General features: G+C 56.9%; 1 protein-coding gene across 1 annotated transcript; it reads right to left on the bottom strand.

Moving 5' to 3' along the window:
• Positions 1 to 631: 631 nt before the first annotated feature.
• Positions 632 to 9,234, bottom strand: RHOBADRAFT_50395 (uncharacterized protein; the record flags this gene model as incomplete). The annotated part of the gene is made up of 19 exons (XM_018415309.1): positions 632 to 666; positions 798 to 955; positions 991 to 1,078; positions 1,120 to 2,735; positions 2,771 to 2,858; positions 2,900 to 3,344; positions 3,417 to 3,543; positions 3,712 to 4,842; positions 4,878 to 4,965; positions 5,007 to 5,771; positions 5,838 to 5,937; positions 6,010 to 6,128; positions 6,172 to 6,261; positions 6,303 to 6,587; positions 6,625 to 6,947; positions 6,983 to 7,070; positions 7,112 to 7,718; positions 7,791 to 7,952; positions 8,113 to 9,234. The coding sequence occupies 19 exons, from the start codon at positions 9,232 to 9,234 to the stop codon at positions 632 to 634; spliced, it is 7,437 nt and encodes a 2,478-aa protein (XP_018267642.1).
• Between the last annotated feature and the right edge of the window lie 3,444 nt (positions 9,235 to 12,678).

Here is a 12,678-nt window from a genome sequence, read left to right as displayed (position 1 = left end):
GCAACGAGGCGGCTCTGTCTGAGAAGGTTGGTATACAAAAGAGGGTGAGGCAAGGGGTGAGAGGGAAAGCCGAGAGAGCAAAGATGGTCGAAAGGCTGTGCCGGGAGGGCCGAGGCCGCGGCCGGCTGCCGAGGCCGGCAGGCCGCTCCTCCTCCTCCCCTTGTGAATCTCTCTCTCCCTCCCTCTCTCTCCCTTCTGTCTCTGTCTCTCTCTCTCTCTCTCTCTCTCTCTCTCTCTCTCTCTCTCTCTCTCTCTCTCTCTCTCTCTCTCTCTCTCTCTCTCTCTCTATCAAAGTCTTTTGCTTGTGGGGACTTATGGACAATGGCAAAGTTAAGGTAAAACAGCTCTGATGCAACTAAGACAGGATAGCGCAGAGGTGGGACAGGGCAATGGCAAGGACTTGCAGGCTCAGCGGTACCTCCCGACGGTGTTGCAACGGAGCCGGCCGTGACGCGGTCGGATTGGGCTGCCCTTGCAGGGCAGAATAGAGTAAGAAGCCCTCTAATCGGTTAGCTGGGGTAAAGGTTGAACGGAGCTTGTGGCCCAGTTCTGCAAAGGTAAACCTGTTCCTGGCGAGCCTGACCATCTCGGACGCAAACCCTTGGTGTTCATGAGGAACAGGGCTACTGACCTACCGCTTGGCACAGGGAACATATGATAGTATACCTTGATGGTAATCAAGCCAGATTTGGGCCAGTGCATTGGTAGCATCATCAGCTGGACCAAGCCTCTCAGCCCGACTTGGACCCAACCCGTCTGCGCGCACAGCTCCATGCAGAACAGGGCTACTGACCTACCGCTTGGCACAGGGACCATACAATAGTATACCTTGATGGTAGTGGAGCCAGATTTGGGCCAGTGCATTGGTAGCATCATCAGCTGGACCAAGCCTCTCAGCCTGACTTGGACCGAACCCGTCTGCGCGCACAGCTCCATGCGGAACAGGGCTACTGACCTACCGCTTGGCACAGGGAACATATGATAGTATACCTTGACGGTAATGGAGCCATCCGGGCCAGTGCATTGGTAGCATTCTCAGCCAGACCAAGCCTCTCGGCCCCACTCGGACCCAACCTGTCTGCGCGCACAGCTCCATGAGGAACAGGGCTACTGACCTACCGCTTGGCACAGGGACCATACAATAGTATACCTTGATGGTAATGGAGCCAGATTTGGGCCAGTGCAGCAGTAGCATCCTCAGCCAGACCAAGCCTCTCGGCGCCACTCGGACCCAACCCGTCTGCGCGCACAGCTCCATGAGGAACAGGGCTACTGACCTACTGCTTGGCACAGGGAACATATGATAGTATACCTTGATGGTAATGGAGCCCGATTTGGGCCAGTGCAGCAGTGGCATCCTCAGCCAGACCAAGCCTCTCAGCCCGACTTGGACCCAACCCGTCTGCGCGCACAGCTCCATGAGGAACAGGGCTACTGACCTACCGCTTTGCACAGGGAACATATGATAGTATACCTTGATGGTGGCGGAGCCCGATTTGGGCCAGTGCATCGGTAGCATCCTCAGCCAGACCAAGCCTCTCGGCCCGACTCGGACCCAACCCGTCTGCGCGCACAGCTCCATGAGGAACAGGGCTACTGACCTACTGCTTGGCACAGGGACCATACAATAGTATACCTTGATGGTAGTGGAGCCAGATTTGGGCCAGTGCAGCAGTAGCATCCTCAGCCAGACCAAGCCTCTCGGCCCGACTTGGACCCAACCCGTCTGCGCGCACAGCTCCATGAGGAACAGGGCTACTGACCTACTGCTTGGCACAGGGACCATACAATAGTATACCTTGATGGTAATGGAGCCAGATTTGGGCCAGTGCAGCAGTAGCATCCTCAGCCAGACCAAGCCTCTCGGCGCCACTCGGACCCAACCCGTCTGCGCGCACAGCTCCATGAGGAACAGGGCTACTGACCTACTGCTTGGCACAGGGACCATACAATAGTATACCTTGATGGTAGTGGAGCCAGATTTGGGCCAGTGCATCATTAGCATCCTCAGCCAGACCAAGCCTCTCGTCCCCACTTGGACCGAACCCGTCTGCGCGCACAGCTCCATGAGGAACAGGGCTACTGACCTACCGCTTTGCACAGGGAACATATGATAGTATACCTTGATGGTAATGGAGCCAGATTCGGGCCAGTGCATTGGTAGCATCCTCAGCCAGACCAAGCCTCTCGGCGCGACTCGGACCCAACCCGTCTGCGCGCACAGCTCCATGAGGAACAGGGCTACTGACCTACTGCTTGGCACAGGGACCATACAATAGTATACCTTGATGGTAGTGGAGCCAGATTTGGGCCAGTGCAGCAGTAGCATCCTCAGCCAGACCAAGCCTCTCGGCCCGACTTGGACCCAACCCGTCTGCGCGCACAGCTCCATGAGGAACAGGGCTACTGACCTACTGCTTGGCACAGGGACCATACAATAGTATACCTTGATGGTAATGGAGCCAGATTTGGGCCAGTGCAGCAGTAGCATCCTCAGCCAGACCAAGCCTCTCGGCGCCACTCGGACCCAACCCGTCTGCGCGCACAGCTCCATGAGGAACAGGGCTACTGACCTACTGCTTGGCACAGGGACCATACAATAGTATACCTTGATGGTAGTGGAGCCAGATTTGGGCCAGTGCATCATTAGCATCCTCAGCCAGACCAAGCCTCTCGTCCCCACTTGGACCAAACCCGTCTGCGCGCACAGCTCCATGAGGAACTGGGCTACTGACCTACCGCTTTGCACAGGGAACATATGATAGTATACCTTGACGGTAATGGAGCCATCCGGGCCAGTGCATTGGTAGCATTCTCAGCCAGACCAAGCCTCTCGGCCCCACTCGGACCCAACCTGTCTGCGCGCACAGCTCCATGAGGAACAGGGCTACTGACCTACCGCTTTGCACAGGGAACATATGATAGTATACCTTGATGGTAGCGGAGCCAGATTTGGGCCAGTGCATCATTAGCATCCTCAGCCAGACCAAGCCTCTCGGCCCGACTTGGACCCAACCCGTCTGCGCGCACAGCTCCATGAGGAACAGGGCTACTGACCTACCGCTTTGCACAGGGAACATATGATAGTATACCTTGATGGTAGCGGAGCCAGATTTGGGCCAGTGCATCATTAGCATCCTCAGCCAGACCAAGCCTCTCGGCCCGACTTGGACCCAACCCGTCTGCGCGCACAGCTCCATGAGGAACAGGGCTACTGACCTACTGCTTGGCACAGGGACCATACAATAGTATACCTTGATGGTAGTGGAGCCAGATTTGGGCCAGTGCAGCAGTGGCATCCTCAGCCAGACCAAGCCTCTCGTCCCCACTTGGACCGAACCCGTCTGCGCGCACAGCTCCATGAGGAACAGGGCTACTGACCTACCGCTTGACACAGGGACCATACAATAGTATACCTTGATGGTAATGGAGCCAGATTCGGGCCAGTGCATCGGTAGCATCATCAGCCGGACCAAGCCTCTCGGCCCCACTTGGACCCAACCCGTCTGCGCGCACAGCTCCATGAGGAACTGGGCTACTGACCTACCGCTTTGCACAGGGACCATACAATAGTATACCTTGATGGTAGTGGAGCCAGATGTGGGCCAGTGCATCATTAGCATCCTCAGCCAGACCAAGCCTTTCGGCCCCCACTCGGACCCAACCCCGTCTGCGCGCACAGCTCCATGAGGAACAGGGCTACTGACCTACCCGCTTTGCACAGGGAACATATGATAGTATACCCTGATGGTAGCGGAGCCAGATTTGGGCCAGTGCATCAGTAGCATCCTCAGCCAGACCAAGCCTCTCGGCCCGACTTGGACCCAACCCGTCTGCGCGCACAGCTCCATGAGGAACAGGGCTACTGACCTACCGCTTTGCACAGGGAACATATGATAGTATACCTTGATGGTAGCGGAGCCAGATTTGGGCCAGTGCATCATTAGCATCCTCAGCCAGACCAAGCCTCTCGGCCCGACTTGGACCCAACCCGTCTGCGCGCACAGCTCCATGAGGAACAGGGCTACTGACCTACTGCTTGGCACAGGGACCTTACAATAGTATACCTTGATGGTAATGGAGCCAGATTTGGGCCAGTGCATCATTAGCATCCTCAGCCAGACCAAGCCTCTCGTCCCCACTTGGACCAAACCCGTCTGCGCGCACAGCTCCATGAGGAACAGGGCTACTGACCTACTGCTTGGCACAGGGAACATATGATAGTATACCTTGATGGTAGCGGAGCCAGATTTGGGCCAGTGCATCGGTAGCATCATCAGCTGGACCAAGCCTCTCGGCCCCACTTGGACCCAACCCGTCTGCGCGCACAGCTCCATGAGGAACTGGGCTACTGACCTACCGCTTGGCGGAGGGAACATACAATAGTATACCTTGATGGTAGCGGAGCCAGATTCGGGCCAGTGCATCGGTAGCATCATCAGCCGGACCAGGCCTCTTGGCCCCACTTGGACCCAACCCGTCTGCGCGCACAGCTCCATGCGGAACAGGGCTACTGACCTACCGCTTGACACAGGGACCATACAATAGTATACCTTGATGGTAATGGAGCCAGATTCGGGCCAGTGCATCGGTAGCATCATCAGCCGGACCAAGCCTCTCGGCCCCACTTGGACCCAACCCGTCTGCGCGCACAGCTCCATGAGGAACTGGGCTACTGACCTACCGCTTTGCACAGGGACCATACAATAGTATACCTTGATGGTAGTGGAGCCAGATGTGGGCCAGTGCATCATTAGCATCCTCAGCCAGACTAAGCCTCTAGTCCACACTTGGACCGAACCCGTCTGCGCGCACAGCTCCTTGAGGAACAGGGCTACTGACCTACCGCTTGGCACAGGGAACATATGATAGTATACCTTGACGGTAATGGAGCCATCCGGGCCAGTGCATTGGTAGCATTCTCAGCCAGACCAAGCCTCTCGGCCCCACTCGGACCCAACCTGTCTGCGCGCACAGCTCCATGAGGAACAGGGCTACTGACCTACCGCTTGGCACAGGGACCATACAATAGTATACCTTGATGGTAATGGAGCCAGATTTGGGCCAGTGCAGCAGTAGCATCCTCAGCCAGACCAAGCCTCTCGGCGCCACTCGGACCCAACCCGTCTGCGCGCACAGCTCCATGAGGAACAGGGCTACTGACCTACTGCTTGGCACAGGGAACATATGATAGTATACCTTGATGGTAATGGAGCCCGATTTGGGCCAGTGCAGCAGTGGCATCCTCAGCCAGACCAAGCCTCTCAGCCCGACTTGGACCCAACCCGTCTGCGCGCACAGCTCCATGAGGAACAGGGCTACTGACCTACCGCTTTGCACAGGGAACATATGATAGTATACCTTGATGGTGGCGGAGCCCGATTTGGGCCAGTGCATCGGTAGCATCCTCAGCCAGACCAAGCCTCTCGGCCCGACTTGGACCCAACCCGTCTGCGCGCACAGCTCCATGAGGAACAGGGCTACTGACCTACTGCTTGGCACAGGGACCATACAATAGTATACCTTGATGGTAGTGGAGCCAGATTTGGGCCAGTGCAGCAGTGGCATCCTCAGCCAGACCAAGCCTCTCGTCCCCACTTGGACCAAACCCGTCTGCGCGCACAGCTCCATGAGGAACTGGGCTACTGACCTACTGCTTGGCACAGGAACCATTTGATAGTATACCTTGACGGTAATGGAGCCCGATTTGGGCCAGTGCAGCAGTGGCATCCTCAGCTGGACCAAGCCTCTCGGCCCCACTCGGACCCAACCTGTCTGCGCGCACAGCTCCATGAGGAACTGGGCTACTGACCTACCGCTTGGCGGAGGGAACATACAATAGTATACCTTGATGGTAGCGGAGCCAGATTCGGGCCAGTGCATCGGTAGCATCATCAGCCGGACCAGGCCTCTTGGCCCCACTTGGACCCAACCCGTCTGCGCGCACAGCTCCATGCGGAACAGGGCTACTGACCTACCGCTTGACACAGGGACCATACAATAGTATACCTTGATGGTAATGGAGCCAGATTCGGGCCAGTGCATCGGTAGCATCATCAGCCGGACCAAGCCTCTCGGCCCCACTTGGACCCAACCCGTCTGCGCGCACAGCTCCATGAGGAACTGGGCTACTGACCTACCGCTTTGCACAGGGACCATACAATAGTATACCTTGATGGTAGTGGAGCCAGATGTGGGCCAGTGCATCATTAGCATCCTCAGCCAGACCAAGCCTCTCGTCCCCACTTGGACCGAACCCGTCTGCGCGCACAGCTCCATGAGGAACAGGGCTACTGACCTACCGCTTTGCACAGGGAACATATGATAGTATACCTTGATGGTAATGGAGCCAGATTCGGGCCAGTGCATTGGTAGCATCCTCAGCCAGACCAAGCCTCTCGGCGCGACTCGGACCCAACCCGTCTGCGCGCACAGCTCCATGAGGAACAGGGCTACTGACCTACCGCTTGGCACAGGGAACATATGATAGTATACCTTGATGGTAGTGGAGCCAGATTTGGGCCAGTGCAGCAGTAGCATCCTCAGCCAGACCAAGCCTCTCGGCCCCAACTTGGACCTCACCCCGTCTGCGCGCACAGCTCCATGAGGAACAGGACTACTGACCTACTGCTTGGACAGGGACCATACAATAGTATACCTTGATGGTAATGGAGCCAGATTTGGGCCAGTGCAGCAGTAGCATCCTCAGCCAGACCAAGCCTCTCGGCGCCACTCGGACCCAACCCGTCTGCGCGCACAGCTCCATGAGGAACAGGGCTACTGACCTACTGCTTGGCACAGGGACCATACAATAGTATACCTTGATGGTAGTGGAGCCAGATTTGGGCCAGTGCATCATTAGCATCCTCAGCCAGACCAAGCCTCTCGTCCCCACTTGGACCAAACCCGTCTGCGCGCACAGCTCCATGAGGAACTGGGCTACTGACCTACCGCTTTGCACAGGGAACATATGATAGTATACCTTGACGGTAATGGAGCCATCCGGGCCAGTGCATTGGTAGCATTCTCAGCCAGACCAAGCCTCTCGGCCCCACTCGGACCCAACCTGTCTGCGCGCACAGCTCCATGAGGAACAGGGCTACTGACCTACCGCTTTGCACAGGGAACATATGATAGTATACCTTGATGGTAGCGGAGCCAGATTTGGGCCAGTGCATCATTAGCATCCTCAGCCAGACCAAGCCTCTCGGCCCGACTTGGACCCAACCCGTCTGCGCGCACAGCTCCATGAGGAACAGGGCTACTGACCTACCGCTTTGCACAGGGAACATATGATAGTATACCTTGATGGTAGCGGAGCCAGATTTGGGCCAGTGCATCATTAGCATCCTCAGCCAGACCAAGCCTCTCGGCCCGACTTGGACCCAACCCGTCTGCGAGCACAGCTCCATGAGGAACAGGGCTACTGACCTACTGCTTGGCACAGGGACCTTACAATAGTATACCTTGATGGTAATGGAGCCAGATTTGGGCCAGTGCATCATTAGCATCCTCAGCCAGACCAAGCCTCTCGTCCCCACTTGGACCAAACCCGTCTGCGCGCACAGCTCCATGAGGAACTGGGCTACTGACCTACTGCTTGGCACAGGAACCATTTGATAGTATACCTTGACGGTAATGGAGCCCGATTTGGGCCAGTGCAGCAGTGGCATCCTCAGCCAGACCAAGCCTCTCGGCCCCACTCGGACCCAACCTGTCTGCGCGCACAGCTCCATGAGGAACAGGGCTACTGACCTACCGCTTGGCACAGGGACCATACAATAGTATACCTTGATGGTAATGGAGCCAGATTTGGGCCAGTGCAGCAGTAGCATCCTCAGCCAGACCAAGCCTCTCGGCGCCACTCGGACCCAACCCGTCTGCGCGCACAGCTCCATGAGGAACTGGGCTACTGACCTACTGCTTGGCACAGGAACCATTTGATAGTATACCTTGACGGTAATGGAGCCATCCGGGCCAGTGCATTGGTAGCATTCTCAGCCAGACCAAGCCTCTCGGCCCCACTCGGACCCAACCTGTCTGCGCGCACAGCTCCATGAGGAACAGGGCTACTGACCTACCGCTTGGCACAGGGACCATACAATAGTATACCTTGATGGTAATGGAGCCAGATTTGGGCCAGTGCAGCAGTAGCATCCTCAGCCAGACCAAGCCTCTCGGCGCCACTCGGACCCAACCCGTCTGCGCGCACAGCTCCATGAGGAACAGGGCTACTGACCTACTGCTTGGCACAGGGAACATATGATAGTATACCTTGATGGTAATGGAGCCCGATTTGGGCCAGTGCAGCAGTGGCATCCTCAGCCAGACCAAGCCTCTCAGCCCGACTTGGACCCAACCCGTCTGCGCGCACAGCTCCATGAGGAACAGGGCTACTGACCTACCGCTTTGCACAGGGAACATATGATAGTATACCTTGATGGTGGCGGAGCCCGATTTGGGCCAGTGCATCGGTAGCATCCTCAGCCAGACCAAGCCTCTCGGCCCGACTTGGACCCAACCCGTCTGCGCGCACAGCTCCATGAGGAACAGGGCTACTGACCTACTGCTTGGCACAGGGACCATACAATAGTATACCTTGATGGTAGTGGAGCCAGATTTGGGCCAGTGCAGCAGTGGCATCCTCAGCCAGACCAAGCCTCTCGTCCCCACTTGGACCCAACCCGTCTGCGCGCACAGCTCCATGAGGAACTGGGCTACTGACCTGCCGCTTGGCACAGGGAACATATGATAGTATAGCTTGATGGTAATGGAGCCAGATTTGGGCCAGTGCATCGGTATCATCATCAGCTGGACCAAGCCTCTCGGCCCCACTTGGACCCAACCCGTCTGCGCGCACAGCTCCATGAGGAACAGGGCTACTGACCTACCGCTTGGCGGAGGGAACATATGATAGTATACCTTGATGGTAATGGAGCCAGATTTGGGCCAGTGCATCGGTATCATCATCAGCTGGACCAAGCCTCTCGGCCCGACTTGGACCCAACCCGTCTGCGCGCACAGCTCCATGAGGAACAGGGCTACTGACCTACCGCTTTGCACAGGGAACATATGATAGTATACCTTGATGGTAATCAAGCCAGATTTGGGCCAGTGCATTGGTAGCATCATCAGCTGGACCAAGCCTCTCGGCCCCACTTGGACCCAACCCGTCTGCGCGCGCAGCTCCATGAGGAACAGCCCTCCCAACCTGATGCTCAGCACAAGCACCATTTAGTAGTATACCTTGATAGTAATGGAGCCAGATTTGCGATATTGCATCAGTAGCATGCTCAGCGGGACCATCCCCCTGGCCCTGCACCTTCTTTTTCCTTCCAGCCGGCCGTGACGCGGTCGGATTGGGCTGCCCCTGCAGGGCAGAATAGAGTAAGACGCGCTCTAAATGGTTAGCTAGGTTAGAAGTTGAACGGACTTTGTGGCCCACTTCTGCAGAGGCCAACCTGTTCCTGGCGAGCCTGGCGGTTTCGGACCCAAACCGTTTGCGCGCGCAGGTCCATGAGGAACAGCCCTCCCAACCTGATGCTCAGCACAAGCACCATTTAGTGGTATACCTTGATGGTAATGGAGCCAGATTTGCGATATTGCATCAGTAGCATGCTCAGCGGGAGAGAGAGAGAGAGAGATTCCATTCTCAAGTCGCCTGAGGCCTTCTACAGACCCATGTTGGCCGGTCAGCTACCCGCTGCCCAAGGGGAGGAAGGTGGTGGAGGGTGTGGAGGGGGAGGAGAGACCATCCCCCTGGGCCTGCACCTTCGTTTTCCTTCCAGCCGGCCGTGACGCGGTCGGGTTGGGCTGCCCCTGCAGGGCAGAATAGAGTAAGACGCGCTCTAAATGGTTAGCTAGGTTAGAAGTTGAACGGACTTTGTGGCCCACTTCTGCAGAGGCCAACCTGTTCCTGGCGAGCCTGGCGGTTTCGGACCCAAACCGTTTGCGCGCGCAGCTCCATGAGGAACAGCCCTCCCAACCTGATGCTCAGCACAAGGACCATTTAGAGGTATACCTTGATGGTAATGGAGCCAGATTTGCGATATTGCATCAGTAGCATGCTCAGCGGGAGAGAGAGAGAGAGAGAGATTCCATTTCCAAGTCGCCTGAGGCCTTCTACAAGACCCATGTTGGGGCGGTCAGCTACCCGCTGCCCAAAGGGGAGAAGGTGGTGGAGGGTGTGGAGGGATAGGAGATTTCCCCCCCCTGAGCCTGCACCTTCTTTTTCCTTTCCAGCCGGCCCGTGACGCGGTCGGATTGGGCTGCCCCTGCAGGGCAGAATAGAGTAAGACGCGCTCTAAATGGTTAGCTAGGTTAGAAGTTGAACGGACTTTGCCACTTAGGCAGAGGCCAACTTGTTCGTGGTGAGCCAGGCGGTTTCGGACCCAAACGGTCCGCGCGTGCTCATCCAGGAGGAACATCCCTCCCAACAGGATAGTCAGCACAAGGACCATTTAGTGGTATACCTTGATGGTAAAGGAGCCAGATGCGGGATATGGTATCACAAGCGAGATGAAGGGGAGAGAGAGAGAGAGAGAGATTCCATTTCCAAGTAGCGAGAGGCCTTGAACAGACCCAGGTTGGCCGGTCAGCTACCCGCTGCCCAAGGGGAGGAAGGTGGTGGAGGGTGTGGAGGGGGAGGAGAGACCATCCCCCTGAGCCTGCACCTTCTCATTCCTTCCAGCCGACCGTGACGCGGTCGGATTGGGCTGCCCCTGCAGGGCAGAATAGAGTAAGACGCGCTCTAAATGGTTAGCTAGGTTAGGAGTTGAACGGACTTTGTGGCCCACTTCTGCAGAGGCCAACCTGTTCCTGGCGAGCCTGGCGGTTTCGGACCCAAACCGTTTGCGCGCGCAGCTCCATGAGGAACAGCCCTCCCAACCTGATGCTCAGCACAAGCACCATTTAGTGGTATACCTTGATGGTAATGGAGCCAGATTTGCGATATTGCATCAGTAGCATGCTCAGCGGGAGAGAGAGAGAGAGAGAGATTCCATTTCCAAATCGCCTGAGGCCTTCTACAGACCCATGTTGGCCGGTCAGCTACCCGCTGCCCAAGGGGAGGAAGGTGGTGGAGGGTGTGGAGGGGGAGGAGAGACCATCCCCCTGAGCCTGCACCTTCTTTTTCCTTCCAGCCGGCCGTGACGCGGTCGGATTGGGCTGCCCCTGCAGGGCAGAATAGAGTAAGACGCGCTCTAAATGGTTAGCTAGGTTAGAAGTTGAACGGACTTTGTGGCCCACTTCTGCAGAGGCCAACCTGTTCCTGGCGAGCCTGGCGGTTTCGGACCCAAACCGTTTGCGCGCGCAGCTCCATGAGGAACAGCCCTCCCAACCTGATGCTCAGCACAAGGACCATTTAGTGGTATACCTTGATGGTAATGGAGCCAGATTTGCGATATTGCATCAGTAGCATGCTCAGCGGGAGAGAGAGAGAGAGAGAGATTCCATTTCCAAGTCGCCTGAGGCCTTCTACAGACCCATGTTGGCCGGTCAGCTACCCGCTGCCCAAGGGGAGGAAGGTGGTGGAGGGTGTGGAGGGGGAGGAGAGACCATCCCCCTGAGCCTGCACCTTCTTTTTCCTTCCAGCCGGCCGTGACGCGGTCGGATTGGGCTGCCCCTGCAGGGCAGAATAGAGTAAGACGCGCTCTAAATGGTTAGCTAGGTTAGAAGTTGAACGGACTTTGTGGCCCACTTCTGCAGAGGCCAACCTGTTCCTGGCGAGCCTGGCGGTTTCGGACCCAAACCGTTTGCGCGCGCAGCTCCATGAGGAACAGCCCTCCCAACCTGATGCTCAGCACAAGGACCATTTAGTGGTATACCTTGATGGTAATGGAGCCAGATTTGCGATATTGCATCAGTAGCATGCTGAGCGGGAGAGAGAGAGAGAGAGAGATTCCATCTCCAAGTCGCTGAGGCTTTCTACAAACCCAGGTTGGCCGGTCAGCTACCCGCTGCCCAAGGGGAGGAAGGTGGTGGAGGGTGTGGAGGGGGAGGAGAGACCATCCCCCTGAGCCTGCACCTTCTTTTTCCTTCCAGCCGGCCGTGACGCGGTCGGATTGGGCTGCCCCTGCAGGGCAGAATAGAGTAAGACGCGCTCTAAATGGTTAGCTAGGTTAGGAGTTGAACGGACTTTGTGGCCCACTTCTGCAGAGGCCAACCTGTTCCTGGCGAGCCTGGCGGTTTCGGACCCAAACCGTTTGCGCGCGCAGCTCCATGAGGAACAGCCCTCCCAACCTGATGCTCAGCACAAGCACCATTTAGTGGTATACCTTGATGGTAATGGAGCCAGATTTGCGATATTGCATCAGTAGCATGCTCAGCGGGAGAGAGAGAGAGAGAGAGATTCCATTTTCAAGTCGCCTGAGGCCTTCTACAGACCCATGTTGGCCGGTCAGCTACCCGCTGCCCAAGGGGAGGAAGGTGGTGGAGGGTGTGGAGGGGGAGGAGAGACCATCCCCCTGGGCCTGCACCTTCGTTTTCCTTCCAGCCGGCCGTGACGCGGTCGGGTTGGGCTGCCCCTGCAGGGCAGAATAGAGTAAGACGCGCTCTAAATGGTTAGCTAGGTTAGAAGTTGAACGGACTTTGTGGCCCACTTCTGCAGAGGCCAACCTGTTCCTGGCGAGCCTGGCGGTTTCGGACCCAAACCGTTTGCGCGCGCAGCTCCATGAGGAA

Source organism: Rhodotorula graminis (genome assembly GCF_001329695.1).
Source record: "Rhodotorula graminis WP1 unplaced genomic scaffold RHOBAscaffold_20, whole genome shotgun sequence".
Classification (NCBI taxonomy): domain Eukaryota; kingdom Fungi; phylum Basidiomycota; class Microbotryomycetes; order Sporidiobolales; family Sporidiobolaceae; genus Rhodotorula; species Rhodotorula graminis.
This window is presented reverse-complemented; position numbering and strand designations above follow the sequence as displayed.